The sequence below is a fragment of the Schistocerca serialis genome, chromosome 3, assembly GCF_023864345.2.
Source record: "Schistocerca serialis cubense isolate TAMUIC-IGC-003099 chromosome 3, iqSchSeri2.2, whole genome shotgun sequence".
Taxonomy (NCBI): Eukaryota; Metazoa; Arthropoda; class Insecta; order Orthoptera; family Acrididae; genus Schistocerca; species Schistocerca serialis.
Genome location: NC_064640.1, coordinates 211,027,858 through 211,049,015, shown reverse-complemented (window position 1 = coordinate 211,049,015; position 21,158 = coordinate 211,027,858). Strand labels below are relative to the sequence as shown.

The window sequence follows — 21,158 nt, the reverse complement described above, 5'->3', positions numbered from 1 at the left end:
AGAGAACGGCTATTCAGAATAACGTCACATTTGAACAGCATGTTATCGACGCAAGGGGAAACGTCATTGAACAAAAACAAAAACGAAATTTGTACCAATAGATGCCGCTGTAGGAATCGTACCTTCAATGGGATCGGGTACAGATGATAGATAAATCGCAATACGACGGCTATGGTTTGAGTGGCACATTACGTCATCCGTACTGTCCAGTGTACACTACTGCACGAGTTCGGCAGTCCACAGTTCTGACACTGTAACTAGGTGAGCCCATCCACAATGGCGAGATCGTAACACACCGGAAGGGAAAAATCGGTTTGTAATTGTCCTGAGGCCATAAACTACATAAAAAACAAAACGTCATCGGTTGCTAATTGTGGTGAGACTGGTGCAAGATATGTATTATATGCTGTACACCGTATTCTGCCACAAGTTGAAATGTAGAAACAGCATGTTCCACAACAGACAGGTGTGTCTCGAGGGTCACGTTCAGAACGCGTTGCGCAGAGCGTGTCTTCAATTCAGCCACGTTGGTAATTGGAGCACTGAACACAACATGGTTCAGATAACCTCACAGCCAGAACTCACATGGATTTACAATGTGCGGAGGAGTGCCATCTTGCATAAAAATGATCCTAGACTCACATCCACGCTGTTGAAGGGTTGGAATGACATTGTTGCATAAAAAACTCTCATAAAATTTACCAGTGACGGCAGAGGTAACAGGACCTGGAGGACTCATGTCCTCGAAAAAATATGGCACTACGATAAACGATGCTGTCAATGTGCACCGCACAATCAACTTTGCAGAATGAAATGTTAGCAGTTTATGTGTGTGCTGATTTTGCGTTGCCCATATTCTGCAGTTCTGCATACTGACATGTTCTTGGAGATGGAAATGGTCTTCGTCTGTCCACAGAATGCTTCCATGGCCGTTCATTGCCCACTTCTATGCGAGCCAGAAATTTGAGGGCGAATTTTTTGTCTTGCTAGCGGGTCAGCAGAAAGCAACTTCGGAATGTGGGTGATTTTATATGGACATTGTACGTGAAATTGGTTGAAATTTGACATTGTTTTCTACTCCATAATGTGCTTTGACTTCTCTGAACATTTTGGTATATAATACATTAAAATCAGACAATTGTGAGACCTTCAAATAATATTTTGAATGTTGACGTGTGACTGTCAAATTTCGCGGCTACGCATCTACTGCCACAGTTGAGCACTCACAACTTGGGAACTATACAGTCTAGAAGGTCGTGATTTGATTTGTTTTGTTTTGTGCCTACTGCTACGTCTCAGAAGTTGGCATTACGAATAAACAAATCAGTCCTTTGTTTCTGATACTAGTTTTCGTTGAAAGTAGTGTGATTATCGGCTATTTTTGTAGTAAGCTAACTTCTATTGCTTTTGATACGTAAATTAAATGAGTAAGCGTAAAAGTAACTTCAAGGAACGCAAATTTGCGGGTAACAGATATGGGAGACCTGCATTTTCTTCTGAAGTAATTGAAAACACGTGTGTTAGCAGTGAAGGAAACAACGATAATGTTTCTGAAGTGACCACGCCCCCTAGTGCATCGAAAAGGAAAGTGACTTTACAAACGGGCGACAGTGGTAAAAGTAATTGTTTTATGGACAACGTCATTACTGATCTGCAAATCCTTGCACAAGCTCTTTCTGAAACTGTCTCTTGCTGCCTTTGTGGTGGTGAAGTTAAACTTTATGAGGATATTGGAGCTAGAATAGGTGTGTCTAAATTAATTATTAAATGTCAGGAGTGCAAAAACGAAAAAAGCGTTTCATACGTCATCAAAGTGTTCAGGCAATGGATTGTATGAAACTAATGTGAGACTTCTATGGCGTTAGATGCATTGGTACAGGTGCAAGGGCTGGTAATGTTCTCTTCACTGTGTTGAATTTACCAAAACCACCTTCTGTGTATGCGAAATATGTAACAGCAATTGGGGATTCTGTAAATGCTGTGGCGGAAGATTCAATGGTTGCTGCTACATCAGAAGCTGTTGAACAAAATGTGAGTGACGCAGTCATCAGCATTGCTGTGGATGGATCCTGGCAAAAGCGTGGGCTTAATTCTAAAAATGGTTTTAGATCTGCAATAAGTATTGACACTGGAAAAGTTTTGGATTTAGTAAGTACTACCAGAACAACAGATTACTTCATAAGCAGCAGTGTATAAAAATTATGACGACACAAGTGAAGGAATGGAGGTAAAGGAGCAGTTAACATTTTCCACTGTTCGCAGGAGGAGAGAGGTGTCACATATGTGAATTACTTAGATGATGGAAACAGCAAGGCAGTACAAAACAGTAAGCCATATGATGTTTCTATACAAAAACTTGAGTGTGTAGGACATGTCAAGAAAAGGATGGAAACACGTCTGCGTAACTTAAAAACCAAGCTGGGTAACACAAAACTGTCTGATGGTGAGACAATAAAATGTGCTGGGTGACTAATGGACAAAGTAATTGATCAATTACAGGAATATTATGGGAAGGCCATTAGAGAGAACTGTGAAAATTGAGAGAACTGTGTGGAGCACTTTCTTTCGTCGAATATCAATCGATGGAAAGCCATGTCATGCTCGGTGTCCACCTCCACCAAACATTTAGTGTAAATATAGGCAAGCTGAATTTTGTGGCACCTTAATGGAGGCAATTAAACGTATTTACTGAGATTTGGCCAATTTTGAGCTACGAAAGAAGTGTTTACATGGGAAGACCTAGAATGTGAATGAGTCGTTCAATAATGTTGTGTGGTGCCGTGTGCCTAAGATGTATTTGTTGGCCTTATGGCTCTGAAGTTAGCTGTGTCTGATGCTGTAATAACCTTTAATGGTGGGAACTGTGAAATACGGTTCTGGAGAAGTTAGGGGTAAGATTTGGACAGAACACAGCTAAAGGACTGCGGGAACTGGATGAGTTTCGTGTACATGAAGCAGAGTTAGCTGCTCAGAAAATGACAAAAGAAGCAAGAAAGAAAAGAAGGCGGCAAGCACTGGGCTATTGTGACACTGAAGAAGACACAGACTATGGGCCAGGGCAATTCTAGTGCATAAATGACGCAGAAATGTAAGTCTGTGTAAAAATTTGTAATGAAAAAAGTTTTAAACCTGAATATCTCTGAACTACGTTTTTTGCAATTAATGATCTGTTTTCTAAAAAGGTTCTGATGGGAGAGACAAGAAATTTTCACAGCAGTTGTTTTGTTTTTATGTTCGTTTATTTACACAATTCTGTCAAAAATTGAGTGCCTGGGAAAAAAAGGTAACCTGTCCCAGAATACAATTTTAGCAATAATTCTAGTTCAGTGTATCTAGAAAGGTGCATTCAGTAATTATGGAAAATTATAAGTTAGTGTCTTAAAAAGTTTCCAAGATAATGCGTCACAAAATTCTATAATTTAACGTTGGCGGCATAGGACATACAATGTCCCGTTAAGTATGCGCCATATTGGTAGGCGTGTCGAACGTTCGGGCAGTTCCCTGTGCACTCTGTGTTCGCACACCTCCAATGCTTTGACCACATCTTCAACAAACGTGCGTCACTAATATGCTGTTCAAATCTGACGTCACTCTGAGAAGTGGTTCTCTTTCTACAGGTTTGAAACGGGAACTTTAATTATGGATACCCTGTACTTACCAAACTCTGGGAAAAATAAAACCTGTGTGTTTTGCAGGTCTTTTATTGAACCAAGAAATAATGGACCAATTGGACAGTTGCTACTGCAGATCTATAACAATACTTTTTGTATTCTTTCTTGTGTCATTGCTACCACAGTCGATAATCTGCTTTCACACTTTTAGTGAACTGAATTAAATGTCCTTCATGATTTTCCGATAATAGTGGATACTCGTTGTCAACTACAAGTTGCCATGTTCAATGTATGTTTCCAATATACTATCTTTTCAGGACTTAAAAAGTTGCACATTGACTCGAAATTCACTTTCTGTAAATGATCGCTGAGAATGGTCTGAGAACGCAGGAACTTTCTTGTTGATTTTCCAAGCCAGGGAAGTAGATGCTAGTAGAATTCATTACCCATGACGATAATAGATCTCCACGACTGTGCGCAGTAAATTGAATAGACGAACGGGAGAATAAAGATGAATTTGAGAGATTTGGTAAAAGTAAGTAGATGTTTAATTTGTCTGTAACGCTAGGTATATAGTCAATGTGTCTTACCAGTTTTGAGTTACGTGCATGAGACATCGACTTTTAATGTGAAAACTATTCCAGAACTGATAGTTGTGCCGCGAAGAATGGAGACATGCATGTTTGGTGTTACTAGCACACACACAAACGAATCAGTGAACTGGCTGGAATATAAGGCGTAACTAAGATTAATGAAAGTGACAATGAAATGGAAATAGGCCAGGCGAATGGCTGGTATATGTACACTGAAATCGTTTGCCGAACTACAAGAGATAATGTAGGATCGGCGCAGGACATTAGAAAACGTGCTGGAGTAGAGACGATGCCTAGAGCTAAAGACCACGGTGCATGGAAAAATCTGGAGGGGGTCTTTGTCTTGATTATTATTATTAGTCAACAAATATTAAAGTTAAGTGAAATAGTGATAATATTGTTACCACGATCATTTAGAGCCGTGACTAAACGATAATCTAACGCTCAGGTGGTAATAATGACCACATTGGTGTAGAGGAGTGAATAACTTGGTCATGAACTCCTTGTATCAATTCTTTAAACTATCGGTCCACTCCGGCTTCGCACCAATAGCATGAATGAATGTGCAGCCAGACAATTTATCTGACGTGAAGGTAATGGTTGCGGCGCAAGACCGTGACCGGACTTCTGCCTGCAGCTAGAGTGCAACCTTTCTTATTCTCGCGGAGCTAGGAGGGAGACGGGTAGTGGTTCCCTCGCCACGACCGCCTTTTACCCCCGGTACTCATTTTGAAAGCACACTGATTAGAACTGGGTCCTTCCTGAAGGGACTGTAAAAAGAAAAAATACTCCCCCTCCCTACCTCAAGTTGAACTCGGGACCTCCAAGGCCATAATCTAGTGCCGTATCCTCTAAATCATCACGGTCCCTACTTGTCTGGCGTAGTGGTAATAAATTATATACAAAAACGTTCCTCGTGAATCAGTCCTAGCGAAAACCGTACCAAAATTCCTATATCAGTTACTAAGATTAGCCTTCACATACAGATAGAAAAAACGCGGCAAAGGACTTTCCTAAATTTAGGAGATGACAGATAGTAACGAGAAGTTTTATACATTAGCTTTTGGCTGTGGCAGAAGTAAGTCTAATTCTGCTTATTGTGTGCAGTAGAATTATCTGAGTTTATAAATTGAGATTTTCAACTACAGCCGTCTTACTCATTTTGCGTCATCTTACCTCACCTATTCTCCACAGTGGTCTCTAGTTTTCGAACCTAGTTTGGAGGCGGATGAGAAGTGAACCAGTGCGTTCCGTGCTGTCGGCGCGCCAAGCGGTGGTTGTCAGAAGGCTGTCAGTGAATGTGTAGCAAAAGCTAAAAATAGCGCAATGCTTCTTCCTCAGCAAGCTCGTGCATGGTTGGCGAGCCTAGTGGCCGTTCTGCTGTGCGCTCGCTCCAGGTGAAGGCACGCGCCTAACTCCTCACTCACTTCTTACAAGGGAACCTCCCCATCGCACCCCCCTCAGATTTAGTTATAAATTGACACAGTGGATAGGCCTTGAAAAACTGAACACAGATCAATCGAGAAAACAGGAAGAAGTTGTGTGGAACTATGAAAAAATAAGCAAAATATACAAACTGAGTAGTCCATGTGCAAGATAAGCAACATAACGGACAATGTTCGCTGATGAGCGCCGTGGTCTCGTGGTTAGAGTGAGCAACTGCGAAACGAAAGGTCCTTGGTTCGAGTCCTCCCTCGAATGAAAATTTTACTTTATCTATTTTCGCAAAGTTACGATCTGTCCTTTCATTCATTGACGTCTCTGTTCACTGTAATACGTTTGTGTGTGTTTTGCAACCGCACCGCAAAACCGTGCAATTAGTAGACGAAAGGACGTGCCTCTCCAATAGGAACCGAAAACATTTGATCGCAAGGTCATAGGTCAACCGATTCCTCCACAGGAAAACACGTTTGATATATTCTATACGACACTGGTGACGGCATGTGCGTCACATGACAGGAATATGTTGTCGACCCACCTAACTTGCACACTTGGCGAATGGGTAAAAAGATTATTCTACCTTGCCCGATTTAGGTTTTCTTGTGGATGTGATAATCACTCCCAAAAAAGTGAAGAAAACATAAGAGTTTGCCACATAAACTGCATCAAATGAATGCAACAGTTTCAGTGTCGCACAGTTTTCCCTGTGCTCTGTCAAAACGTATGTTTTTTACGTTTTCAAATGTTTCCATGCGTAGACCGTCAAATTCTGTATATGTCCAAGCAAATCTGAACATGTCCTGGAATTTTGGAGAGCGAAGTTGATTATGTGTGAGTGCCTGAACTTTGATAATTATCTGAAAATAAAAAATTAAAATTTTCACCCGGGAGAAGATTTGAACCAAGGACCTGTCGTTCCACAGCTGCTCACGCTAACCACGGGACCACGGCGCTCGTAAGCTAACACTCTTCTAGATGTTGCCTACCTTTCCCATGGACTACTCAGTTTGTATATTTTGCTTATTTTTTTCATAGTTCCACACAACTTCTTCCTGTTTTCTCGATTGATCTGTGTTCAGTTTTTCAAGGCCTATCCCTGTGCCAACTTATAACTAAATCTGAGGGGGGTGCGATGGGGAGGTTCCCTTGTTAGAAGCTGCGAGCTTGATGAAAACCACTTGGTTTCTGTGAAGTCACTTGTAAAAAAAAAAAAAAAAAAAAACCCACCATCACAGATATCGTCACTACGGACAGTCCGTTTAACTGAAGCTATCCGAATATTATGCATCGTTTCAATGAAGCGTGGGATGAAATGTGGGGACGCAACAGTCACGCAGCAAGTCGGTGTGCTTAAAAGGGAAATTGGCCATCGCACCCTCTCCCCCCCCCCCCCATCTGATTTTGTGATAAGAGGGCCCAGTGGACAGCTTGTCTAAACCTGAACACAGAGCAAGCATGAAAACAGGAAGGTGGTGTACTGAACTGTGGAAAAAAAGCAAAATAGAAACTTTCTTTTAGCTTTTCGCTGTATTCAAATTTGTGTCTGTGTCGTGATGTATCGTCCGTTTGAAACAGCGAGATGTAAGGAAGGGACTTACAATGAAAGTTAATTCTTCACAACTACTGTATTAGCAGCCGAAACGAAGTAGCTCTCGGACGGGAACGCGAACATTTGATGACGAGGCGACAAGTCAACCGAATCTTTCACCGAGAAAATACGACTGTGTGTCATACACGTCATTAGTGACAGTACGTGTGTCCTTTGCCAGCAATCTGGTACCGACGCACCTAATTTGTACGCCTGGTGGGTGGGTGAGTGAGATAATGCCTCCTTGCCCGATTTAGGTGTTCGTATGAATGTGATCACCCCCAAGAAAATGTTGAAAACATAATAATTAGCCACATAAGCTGCAACAAATCAACGCAACAGTTTTACAATCGCACAGTTTCTCTGTGCTCTGTCAAAATATATGTTCTTAACGTTTTTGAAGTTGTAAGTTTTGACTTTTGATTTCCTTTTTTGTAACGTAGCTCACACCCTTTTATTTGTTGTTTTCATTTCTGTGGGACGTAGATGTGGATTCTCGCCTTTTCTCACTGTTCATTACGTTTACTTGTGACGGCAACGTATTCTTACCACATGACTCATTCTGTAACCAGTGTACAGTATGACAGTTGCCAAGACTACAGAAAGAGAACAAACATTTCAATGACCGGACGGACAGCTCATAATATTGTGAAAAAAAAACGTAAACATAAATATAAATGTCACGAGATAGTTTTGACCATGGGTCGTCTGCTTCACAGTCCAACACCGTTACCACTTAACCATTACGCCGCGGCTGTTGGCTTTCGCTCAATATTGCACTTGTTAATCTTGGACCGTTCACTATTTCTACTTTGCCCTTTTTACAGTTCAATACACCTCCTTCCTGTTTTCATGCTTGATCTGTGTTCAGCTATCCACTGGGCCGTCTTACCACTAAATGTGAGGGGGGTGCGATGGGGAATTTCCCTTGTTAGAGCTGAGATATACGAGAAAGCAACATTGCTCCTCGTTCACCCGCAGAAGCTGTTCAAAATTTAAGTTCAGTCGAAAGCTTATCAAATGTGAAATCCGTTCTGTAATAAGATTTTGTTTGGCAAAAAAAATCTCAAAACTGTTTATATTAATCACGAAATATTGCTGTAAACAGACCAGATGTGATGAGTGAGGATGTCGTTCGTCAGTTTTGTCATTCGTTTAAGAATGGGCGGGCGAATGTTCATGATAATGCCAGAAGTGGTCGTCCGTGGTATAGTTAACAACGAACTGGCACAGAAAATTGACTTTTTTGGACAGCCGCCGCACAATACAGATGTGGCTCAAAGTGATTGCCACCTCTTGTGGCTTGGCTTACAACGCTTTGACTACAACGAAGCTCTTAAAGATACTGTCAAGGCATGACTACCACCTCAGGCGACAAAATTTTATGTAGAGGGAATGTGTCAACACTTTCAGATGTATGAGAAATACTTAAGTATTAATAGCTATTATGTTACAGAAATAATACGAAGGTGCAATTTTACGATTTTTCTGACGTGCTTCAACAATTCTAATATTTTGTTTATACGTTAACGGAGACTACTTTCCGTAAAACTCTTGTAGGAAACTCAATCCCAGAACTTATTAGAAGTTTTTCTTTTGTGACTTTTTATGGTGGCACTTAAAACGGACATCCATTTTCTACAAAATAAATATATTTGTAACACTTTTTCATCATCTGTTGCCGCGCGGGATTAGCCGAGCGGTCTCGGGCACTGCAGTCATGGACTGTGCGGCTGGTCCCGGCGGAGGTTTGAGTCCTCCCTCGGCCATGGGTGTGTGTGTGTGTGTGTGTGTGTGTGTGTGTGTGTGTGTGTGTGTGTGTGTTTGTCCTTAGGATGATTTAGGTTAAGTCGTGTGTAAGCTTAGGGACTGATGACCTTAGCAGTTAAGTCCCATAAGATTTCACACACATTTTGAATATTATCAGTTGGCAGTAAATGTGGTCGTATTTCAGTTATTTATTTACTGTTTTTATGCCTACCACTAAGCGCATTCTTCAATGCTATATCATAGCAGTTAATGAAGCATTCAACTTTGGCGATATTTTTGAAGAATTTCATGGTTTACTTTGTTCTGTCGGTCGGAAACTTATTTACGTACATTATGGTTCAAATGGCTCTGAGCATTTGGGACATAAAATCTGAGGTCATCAGCCCCCTAGAACTTAGAACTACTTAAACCCATCTAACCTAAGGACATCAGGCACATCCATGTCCGAGGCAGGATTCGAACATGCGACCGTAGATGTCGTGCGGTTCCAGACTGAAGCGCCTAGAACCTCTCGGCCACACGACGTACATTATGCCGTTGATGAAGATTGTAAAGTGTTTGTTGAAATCCATTAGACGTCTCTTGCCAGCTTTACGTAATTTACAATTTTTTATATCATGAAAAGCATTAGCACTGTCATTGTGTGTGTGTGTGTGTGTGTGTGTGTGTGTGTGTGTGTGTGTGTGTGTGTGTGTGTGTGTGTGTGTGGGTGTGGGTGTGTGTGTGGGGGGGGGGGGGGGTGAGGAGATCTATTACTAAATTTTAGTAGTTATCTGCTAAGCATTGATGTGTGAAATGTAACGTTCTCGAATATCTCGCTCTGTTAGCTTTACACACAGGGCTTAACAAGTTCTACAAACAATTTTATACTTCCCGCCTAGACTATTTATATATCACAGTGTTTACGTGATGTCTGAGTGTATTGTAGTTGGTTTTCTGTTAAGAAAGCAGTTTTGACTCTGTGCAGTCTGAACATATTAGGAATTTTGTGGGTGATTTTTGTCTCCATACGAACGGTACTCAGGCGCAGGATTTCTGTGCTTTTGGCTTATTGTTCCCACTTTTCTTTGTGATACTGTTTGCAAGTTTATCAATATACTCAATGGCTGCAGACGGCATGTTTTTTAATTTGCGGCATTCCTTCCCGCGGTTATTGTTACTGTATAGTACTTCATTGGCTCTGTTAAGTAGTACCCTATATGCTACGTGCTTGTATATTGATAGGTACCAAGAGGAACTGTGTGTAGTTGTGTCTGATGCGATGAGGCAGCGTTCATTTCCATTCGTCCTGAAACTTTGAGTCATTGCTGTTCATCTTCGGCGAAGTTACGTAACATGTAGTCGACACTCTAGTTCGACTGACAGATGTTCGGTGACCAAGTCGAGGTTTTGAGCAGGTCATTCCTGCAACACCCAGTTCATTATTCAAGTAAGATTCCTGGACACCAGCATTGGTATGCCGATATATGAACAGCCTGATTCCACTACATTGCGATACTGTGAGAGGCTCGCTATTATCTAAATCGCTTCATCAACACCAGCGTTCACTGTGTAATCGACCAAACTCAATAATCCGTGTAAAAACATAAAAACACACAACGATTATCTTTCCACTTATATACCGATGTTCACTATCTCAGAATTACATTTTTTTTTTTGTTTGCGAATCATTCGCCCGGTCCAGCACACGTGCGAAAGTCGTATGTACTGTACCTGTCACTCCATAAAACCTTGTTCTACTACTCCGATGGCCGGCCGAAGTGGCCGTGCGGTTAAAGGCGCTGCAGTCTGGAACCGCAAGACCGCTACGGTCGCAGGTTCGAATCCTGCCTCGGGCATGGATGTTTGTGATGTCCTTAGGTTAGTTAGGTTTAACTAGTTCTAAGTTCTAGGGGACTAATGACCTCAGCAGTTGAGTCCCATAGTGCTCAGAGCCATTTTTCTACTACTCCACAGACCAATGGGGGCATTGTTCACAACGCATGGCTCATTCATTCTTACGATCAATGGACTTTGGGCAGCGACACGAATGTGAAAAGGTCTTTTCACTTGTCTATGGCTCTTTTTGCAGCCAGCATGACTGTAACGGAAGTTCCCCTGTAACAGATGACAAGTATGTCTGCCGATTTTAGTCGGACAGTACTTCTCATAGTTACGCGATCTTCTTCAGCGATGGTTGGGCTCGGTTCTTCAATGGCGTTTCCACTCCGCAGTAACACTGCTACAGCTAACCTGGGCACACACAGTTCCTACGGAATTCCTCTGGCAGTGCCGAACTCGCTCCCTTCTCATTCTGATACAATAAATGTTAGTGACGTTGACTCGTCAGAGTAGCCTGATGTGACACAAGCACACTCAGTGGGGTACCCAGAGACTTTGCACTATATTGTGTATACTGCGACTTGAGGTGGCCTTGTTTCAGCGTTGTTCTACGGCTCATTCGGTAAGGTATGACGTGACGTGAACACTTGATAACAAACGACTGATTTGGATTGAGCGGTTTGCGATTGAAATCTTTCTGGTAAGTATTTAGTAATATTCGAAAATTTGTCCCGGAACGGGACTCGAGCGATGGTTTCCTACTTATCGCAAGCAGTCACCTTAGCCATTCGATTATCTGAGCGCGCCTCGAGACCTGACTCATACTTTCATTATCACTGATGTTTCCCCTTATGATTTCCGAACATTAATCCCGAGCGGGGATAGCACAATGGTTAGCACACTTGGACTCGCATTCGGGAGGACGAAGGTTCAAACCCGCGTCCGGCCATCTTGATTTAGGTTTTCCATGATTCTCCTAAGTCGCTTAAGGCAAACGCCGGGATGGTTCCTTCGAAAGGGCACGTGCGCTTTCCTTTTCCAGCCTTAACTAATCCGAGCTTGTGCTCCGTTTCTGGTGATCTTGTTGTCGACCGGACGTTGAACACTGATCTCCTCCTCCGAACACTACTATCAGAGGTATGTGGTGTGCGAGGTGTACGGGAATAGTTCCACCAAGTTCTATGGAGCCTCGTGGCTTACCCTGCCACAAGCAATACATAAGACAGGAATGAAATGTAGTCAAATTAAATGACCCGTGGAAATGAAATCAATGAAGATTAAATGACTTCTGCTTGGAATGTTATGAAATCGTGGATGGAAAAATCACTCAGTTGTGAGCTGGCAGTGTTAAGTAGTGGGCGCGCGGCTGTAATGTGTCAACCTTGCTGTGTCACGAATTGCAATGGATCATCTCTAAGTCAAATGTCAAAGACATTCTCCACGATGTTTTGAAGGAGAGAGAAGTGTGTGCATAGTTTGTCCGCACACCTTGCTTCCCGGACAATAACAACGATGCGTGGATCATTCCCACGACTTGACTGAAATGCAAAACGCGGACATTTCTCTTCTGGAGAAAAATTACCGTGGGTGACGACACATAGTGTTTTGAATACGAACCTACCACAAAACGACAAAATGCAGAAATTCACGTGAAGGGTCAACGTTTTGACGACATAAGTGGCAGTCGAGCCAATGTGACGAGCGAGAACTTTTCTGGACGTTTCACAAGGCTGTATGAAAATTCCGTGTATTGTACTCAAGTGTGTGTGTGTGTGTGTGTGTGTGTGTGTGTGTGTGTGTGTGTGTGTGTGTGTGGTGTGACTATTTAAGATACCTGAAACTTTGAAAGCCAACAGCTTAAATTTTTTCTATTTTTTTATTAATACAGTCTCGAAACATAACACAACACTACGACCCCACAGATGGATCTACACTAACAGTGTCAAACATTCCCACCATTAGAAACGGCATAGATTCGAGGCACTACTTATTTAGTGTACGAGCTATATCCCCCCCACAACTTTTTCTCTTGACGCCAAATAATAACGAAGAAAATTTCGTACACCGCGAGGATTAGAATGCTTGAACAGCAGTCCACTAGCAAGAGTTGAACACTTAAGAAGGAGAAAACGCGTAACATTAATTTTAAGGTCATGTGATTGATCAGCGCAGTGGAGACAATGAACAGCGGCAGACCATATCCAAACGAGATTAGTTAAGTGAACTGGGAGCTTGTGCAGCCTTCTAAGACGACGACATTGTTGCGAAATGTCTCCATCACAAAATGCCCTTCAACTCAAGTCTACGCTGCTGTAAGGTAAATTATTTCGTAAATAATGGATGCTTTCGTGTTGAAGTTTTACTTAATATTATGTAAACATCTTTTGGATGAAGCTGTTTACTAATATCAAGGTATTTCAACCTTGTACATCCGCTGATCTAATCCATTTTCTTCAGAATCTGTTTCAAAGAAAGCGTTGAAAAAGTAACTTAAGCAGTGCTTTCGTATTAGACTTTACAGTGTTTGTCCATGGGAGGTATCCTCCACAAAACCCATTACATCACAGCTAATAAGAATTTTTTTAAATTGATTGGCTTTCTGAAAGTGCCCGTACAGCCAGCCAAACACAGGAAATGTTACATTACAGTTGGTTTTCTCAGTTCATGGAACACATTGTTTTAAGTCGTACCCAGGTACCATGTGACATAGAATTAACAAAGGACTGATTCGACATAAAACAAGGTTTACAATCAGTATGTACCAAAGCGAGTAAACAAGACGAAAATGGAAAACACGATACACAGTGGTAGTATGGTATAAAAATCCTGTGGGTAACACAATAAGAAATGATAAATCGCCGTTGGTACACGTTTGGGGTATTCTGTCCACATTAATGGCTATATATCTAAATTAACAATAAAATGGTCTGTGTATGTCATATGTGAACTGCTTCAAAAGCTGCGGATAGGAAGTTGAATATTTTTTTAGGCCTGTAAGTACCGTCTAGACCAAATAGGATAAAAGTTTACAAGAACCAGACTAGGGTGTTACAGCCACACCTGCGGATACGAAAGTATTCAGACATGTACAAAATGGTTCAAATGGCTCTGACAAGGGAACCTCCCCATCGCACCCCCCTCAGATTTAGTTATAAGTTGGCACAGTGGATAGGCCTTGGAAAACTGAACACAGATCAATCGAGAAAACAGGAAGAAGTTGTGTGGAACTATGAAAAAAATAAACAAAATATACAAACTGAGTAGTCAATGGCATGATATGCAACATCAAGGAAAGTATGGGCTTCGTAGCGCTGTGGTCCCGTGGTTAGCGTGAGCAGCTGCGGAACGAGAGGTCCTTGGTTCAAGTATTCCCTCGAGTGAAAATTTTACTTTCTTTATTTTCGCAAAGTTATGATCTGTCCGTTCGTTCATTGACGTCTCTGTTCACTGTAATAAGTTTACTGTCTGTGTTTTGCGACCGCACCGCAGAACCGTGCGATTAGTAGACGAAAGGACGTACCTCTCCAATGGGAACCGAGAACATTTGATCGCAAGGTCATAGGTCAACCGATTCCTCCACAGGAAAAAATTTCTGATATATTCTATACGACACTAGTGACGGCATGTGCGTCATATGACAGGAATATATTGTCGACCCACCTAACTTGTACACTTGGCGAATGGGTAAAAAGATTCTTCTACCTTGCCCGATTTAGGTTTTCTTGTGGATGTGATAATCACTCCCAAAAAAGTGATGAAAACATAAGAATTTGTCACATAAACTGAAAATAAAAAATTAAACTTTTCACTCAAGGGAAGACTTGAACTCAAGTACCTCTCATTCCGCAGCCGCTCACGCTAACCACGGGACCACGGCGCTCATAAACCCATACTTTCCTTCATGTTGCCTATCTTCCGCATGGACTACTCAGTTTGTATATTTTGCTTATTTTTTCATAGTTCCACACAACTTCTTCCTGTTTTCTCGATTGATCTGTGTTCAGTTTTTCAAGGCCTATCCACTGTGCCAACTTATAACTAAATCTGAGGGGGGTGCGATGGGGAGGTTCCCTTGTGAGCACTATGCGACTTAACTTCTGAGGTCATCAGTCGCCTAGAACTTAGAACTAATTAAACCTAACTAACCTAAGGACATCACACACATCCATGCCCAAGGCAGGATTCGAACCTGCGACCGGAGCGGTCGCTCGGCTCCAGTCTGTAGCGCCTAGAACCGCACGGGCACTCCGGCCGGCTCTGACATGTAAACATAGGAGGTACGTAGTGACATACATTTAGAGGCTGAGCGTTCCATAGTCTGCAGAGTTAATTGAGCTTTAGTCTTCCGCTAGCATTTTAACTAACAAGAGCATTAGATTATAAGCGCAGGGAGCTACAGCTTGATGTTGGCAGTGTTGACAAACTCGTACAGTAGCTTATACATTGCTACATCGTTGGATACTAACAAGGCTTGGAGGATGTTTGTGAGCTGATGACAAAGAACCCTAAGATTATACATTGCAAGAACGTTTATGTGATACGTGTTCCGAGGACATCGTACAAAAATATGATTTGGATATCATAAGAAGTGTTTCTGAAGCCTAATCAATGTTAGTAATCCTGCAGATAAGTTCTGAAAAAGAAACCAAATACGAAATCTTAAATCAAACGAATAATTGTGATAGTGTATGTAAGTAAAAATATGGATATAGAAGGCGACGAATAATTTCAGTGACAATTATGTAGTAGCCGAAAGGGTGTGTAATGTTATATCAGAACAAACTTTTTTTTCGCAGAAATTGAGTTTATTGTGAACAAATGATCTTCCTTTTAAAGTAATCGATTGGATGTAGTTAGTGTGCTTCAACCGATCTTTGATTTACAAATTGAGCGGAGATTTCAGCAGAACTATATCACATATAACTCCCTCCATTGAAAAGCTAAGTTACATTTTGTCCATTGCTTGTAGTAACGACAATAAATGTGTACACACAGCTAATTTTAACGCCTGACAGCTCTTTAACATTTGGGTTCAATAAAATTTGGAATAGAGAAATATATCGTTTCATTATTTCGTGACATGGCTTGTTTGCCTATTAGTAAGCAGGAATAATGCTATGTTTTTATTTATTTGTCATGGAGATCAGAGGCAGAGCACAACTCCAGATTTCTCTGTTCAGCGAATACTTAAGACGCGGTTTGTATGTGATAAGAGATTAGTTCAAATTCGCATTCCGCCATCGAGACTTACGTTTATCTGTATTTTTCGTAGAATGCTGCAGGCGAATGCTCGAATGGTTCATTGTAAAAGCCCGTCATTGTTCAACCGGGCTGGTGTTCGATCGCTAACGACATGGACGTTTATGAGAAGGTGAATACCCATATTTGCAGTGGGCCAAATGTTGATAACATGATACACTGAACAAAGCAGGCATCGAAACCTGGCAAACAAATTTCCTCTCACGTGAAGTGAGAAGCTGTAAGACTTCATTTACGGCGGTAGAGTTTATCTTATCTCAAAACTGTTTCCGCCTTTTACGGCCGCTTTTAACCGCAGAATGCTACTGCGATTTCTCCGGGCCACCTCTTTTATTGTCATAGGACAGCAGGACCACGGAGACGAGTGGCCAGTTACACTTGACTGCACCGCAGACTTCGTGGTAACTAAACTATTCTAGGGATGACCTCAGACGTGTAAAATGCTTTAGAAGGCTGCCACGTTTGTTTCACATGTTGTTGTTTCACTCATTCTTTAAACATTTTCTAAAGATGGAGTCAGTCCAGTATTTGGTTAAATACAATATTGGCCATTACAATTGCTGCACCACGAAGATGACGTGCTACAGACGCGAAATTTAACCGACAGGAAGAAGATGCTGTGATACGCAAATGATTAGCTTTTCAGAGCATTCACACAAGGTTGGAACCGATGGCGACACCTACAATGTGCTGACACGAGGGAAGTTTCCAAGCGATTTGTCATACACAAACAGCAGTTGACCGGCGTTGCCTGTTGAAACGTTTATGTGATGCCTCGTGTAATGAGGAGAAATGCGTACCATCACGTTTCCAACTTTTGATAAAGGTCGGATTGTAGCCTATCGCGATTGCGGTTTATCGTATCGCGACATTGCTGCTCGCGTTGGTCGAGATCCAATGACTGTTAGCAGAGTATGGAATCGGTGGGTTCAGGAGGGTAATACGGAACGTCGTGCTGGATCCCAACGGCCTCCTATCACTAGCAGTCGAGATGACAGGCATCTCATCCGCATGGCTGTAACGGATCATGCAGCCACGTCTTGATCCCTGAGTCAACAGACGGGGACATTTGCAAGACGACAACCATCTGTACGAACAGTTCGACGACGTTTGCAACAGCATGGACTATCAGCTCAGAGACCATGACTGCGGTTACCCTTGACGCTGCATCACAGACAGGAGCACCTATGATGGTGTACTCAACGACGAACCTTGGTGCACGAATGGCAAAACGTCATTTTTTCGGATAAATCCAGGTTCTGTTTACAGCATCATGATGGTCGCATCTGTGTTTGATGACATCGTGGTGAACGCGCATTGGAACCGTGTATTCATCATCGCCATACTGGCGTATCACCCGGCGTGATGGTATGGGGTGCCATTGGTTACACGTCTCGGTCACCTCTTGTTCGCATTGACGGCACTTTGAACAGTGGACCTTACATTTCAGATGTGTTACGATCCGTGGCGCTACCCTTCATTCGAGCCTTGCGAAACCCTGCATTTCAGCAGGATAATGCACGACCGCATGTTGCAGGTCCTGTACGGGCCTTTCTGGATACAGAAAATGTTCGACTGCTGCCCTGGCCAGCACATTCTCCAGATCTCTCACCAATTGGAAACGTCTGGTCAATGGTGGCCGAGCAACTGGTTCGTCACAATACACCAGTCCCTACTCTTGATGAACTGCGTTATCGTGTTGAAACTGCATGGGCAGCTGTACCTGTACCTGTACATGTCATCCAAGCTCTGTTTGACTCAGTTCCCAGTTGCATCAAGGCCGTTATTACGGTCAGAGGTGGTTGTTCGGGGTACTGATTTCTCATGATCTATGCACCCAAATTGCGTGAAAATATAATCACATGTCAGTTCTAGTATAATATATTTGTCCAATGAATACCCGTTTGTCATCTGCATTTCTTCGTGGTGTAGCAATTTTAATGACCAGTGGTGTAGTCGTGTGAGAAGCCTTAAAACCATCCAGGCTGCCAGATGGGGCCTGATCTGCGTTGTAGTTTGTGAGGGACTGAAACGAGGATTTGCTTACTTTCCCGAACTAAGAAGAGAAATGGTCGAGGGAAGTGTACAGAATGCGGTCTTCGTGTAACACCAACGAAGTTGCGGAACTAGATGGCTGATGTTCCACTAAATGTGACTGACTGGAATGAGAGAGATCAAGTTTTTGTTCCAGTTGCTTACTAGCTTCCCGGAAGACACCTTTGAGTGGGTATACATCCGTCCATTCTTGCTAATTGTCACTACTCAGAAATTGACGTTGCTTCCGCTGGTTGACTTTAACCGTTGGAGCCCTCAGAGGCGTGTATCGATATTTATAATTCACTGGCAGTGTTGTGGTTTAGTTAAAAGAACTAACATCAATTTTGCTTGCGTTTCAAATCGACGTCGGTGGTCGGTAAGGTTACATATTTTTGGACCGGTCATGTCATCTCAGGCTCTGCACTGCAAGAGCAAATTTTACTACCTGTGGCCGTTTTTGCATTTGTCTGGTCTACTTGAGCGCAGTTCAGTTTAGTGACGTGTGTGAGAAAATAACTCTTTCCGTGACAGATGAGGGTAAATCGCAGTGAAACGTTAACGCTAAAACCAATGCTTGCGTATTTAAAAGGTCAGTAAGAAATGTGATGTGGCCTCACACGAAGATGGTTGAACGCCAGTACATTGTTTAAAATCCATAAACTCTGGAAATAGTCTCATGGAGCAACGAATAAAGTGCGGTTGACAGTATAACCTACAACGTAGAATGTTTTAAGTCAGTGGTGCTTTCCTGGATTAGTGCACGTGTTACTTTAGTTTCCGTACTCGTCAATATCCACATATCAACAGTATGCAGACGTGTGCACGCACTACCTACACTTTAAGTTACTACCTGCAGTTCATGTTACTTTAAGTTGCATACCTGCCACATGAAACGGATGCTTAAGGTCAACGGCATAAGATTCCACTGTTGCTAGGCTGTTCCAGTGCTACACCATGGGACACCAGACGATAACACACAATTCCTACATCAACGTCCGCTCATGTGACATGACTCTTTTATTTGGGACTCAACAGACGTACTTAACAACTTAGCATAGCTACGTTTGGCGGCTAACATTCAGTTAATTGCAAAAGTTTTTTCAAGCAATGCATTTTCAGCGAAGAACTTAATGAATCATGTGTCATACAATTTAGTCATTGAAGCTTCTGTTGCGTTTCAGGAAGTGAAAGGCGGAAGATCATTCCAGAAGCTTGGTTTTTGTGACCTGAATCTTGCCGAGTTCGCCGGATCTGGGGAGACGACTCGAAGGTACCTGTTAGAAGGATACGATACCCGGCATAGGCAAGATAATTCTATGCTGAGAGTATCCGTTAAAATGAATATGCTGTCGGGAGACATTTTATTTAAAGTGTAAGTATTAAAAATGTAATAGATTCCTGTACCTTTCAGTATAATTTATGGAAAATGACGAAGAAACTAACTAAGTTTTTTCACTTTTTAAGTCCTAACCGTTTGTAGAACGTCAGAATCACGTTTTCATTTGTGTGTAATAGGCAGTAGTCAACATATTTTGAAACATCAATACATTTGGCATCGATGAATTATCTTCCCTGAAACAAATAGCCAGCAGAGGTTCAAAACGGTTATTGTTCTGAAGATAATGCTGTAGTAACTGACTGATATTAAAACATTTTCATTGGAGCGCTTTCTATTATATGGACTTCAGCTCTCTCCTCCAGCGCCACTCATAACTTCTCATCTTTTAAACTGGCATTTTGGTCTCATTACACCTTCATATATGAATCATCGGATTATGTGAAAATTTGGTAAACTTTAAGAAGTTCGTTTTCTTGCTGGAAAAAGCTGTTTTTTCCGTTGAAAAATGTAAAATGGCTTGGAAAATTTGACAAAATACTTAAATATTTATGTTATGGCAAGCTGCTTCATCGCAATTGTTCTGATTTCAGTCCGTCGCCATCTCTAAAACATAAACCAGTAGTTGTACAAGAGGAAGGCTCTGAGAGGAGAGACGACTACTCCAGCGGCTCAGTGGCGGGATCTGTGGCAAGCGGCAGCTCGGGATTTGGCAGCTTGCCAAAGAAGAGGCCAGCCTTGTTCTCATCAGGTCAGAACATCTCCTAACATCGATTTGCGTCTGCTTCTTAATATGTGGTGAGGCTGTCTGCAGGGGTGAGACGCTCCAGCTCACTGGTTGGAGAAATCCCACATAGATCCCGGACGTCTTTCCTTCGTCGATAACAATATTAGAATTCCGTGAAAGCTGTGCCTCATTTGCTCTGTTACCGAGGAAACAGGTCAAGAAAAACTTTTTGGCTAGTGATAGAATTCAAGTTTGGATGCGGAAAGGAGACAGAGAAACTTTCTCTGCAACTCAACACTCAAAAACAATGACAGCTTAAGTGTCTCTGTGCATTCTGTAATTAGTCGGGTGTTCTCTTCGCGGTCCCTGCGTGAGCGACACGTTGGGGCTTGTTGTATACCCCTAGATTCGTCACTTGAAACTGTGTACATAAGTTTTCGCAGGATAATCAGCATGTGTCTTCAAGTGTGTCCTAATTCAGGTTTGTAGCACTTGCGTGCTGCACTCCTGTGTGTCAGTCAAACCTATGACCATCTGTGCTGCCCTTCTTTGTATACGTTCAACATGTGTCGTTAATCCTGTTTGATATGAGTCCCACACGACTGAGCAGTGTTCTAGGATCGGTCGCACGAGTATTTCGTAAGCAATCTTCTTTGTAGGCTGACTGAATTTCCATAGTACTCCGTCCGAACAGGCTTCGGAAGGCCCAACGGTACCGACCAACCACCCTGTCATCCTCAACCGATAGGCGTCACTAGATGCGGATATGGAGGGGCATGTGGTCAGCACACCGCTCTTCCAGCCGTTCTCAGTTTTTGTGTGTATGAGTGTGAATTCCTAAGGAACGAAACTAATGAGGTCATCGGTCCCTAGACTTCAACACTACTTAAACTTATGCAAAGAACAACATACACACCCATGCACGAGGGAGGACTCGAACCTCCGGCGGAAGAGGCCGCGCCATCCGTGACATGGC

General features: G+C 42.3%; 1 protein-coding gene across 4 annotated transcripts in view; it reads left to right on the top strand.

The window, feature by feature from the left end:
* LOC126469930 (protein FAM102A) overlaps positions 1 to 21,158 on the top strand; it is a 482,093-nt gene that overhangs the window by 364,397 nt on the left and 96,538 nt on the right. For all 4 annotated transcript variants that reach the window (XR_007586095.1, XM_050097329.1, XM_050097328.1 and 1 more), the window contains exons 3-4: positions 19,301 to 19,491; positions 20,049 to 20,206. Coding sequence is in view for 3 of the 4 variants with exons in the window: in XM_050097329.1 (XP_049953286.1) it covers positions 19,301 to 19,491; positions 20,049 to 20,206 (349 nt within the window). In the remaining variant the exon portion in view is untranslated. The remainder of the gene's footprint in view (positions 1 to 19,300; positions 19,492 to 20,048; positions 20,207 to 21,158) is intronic.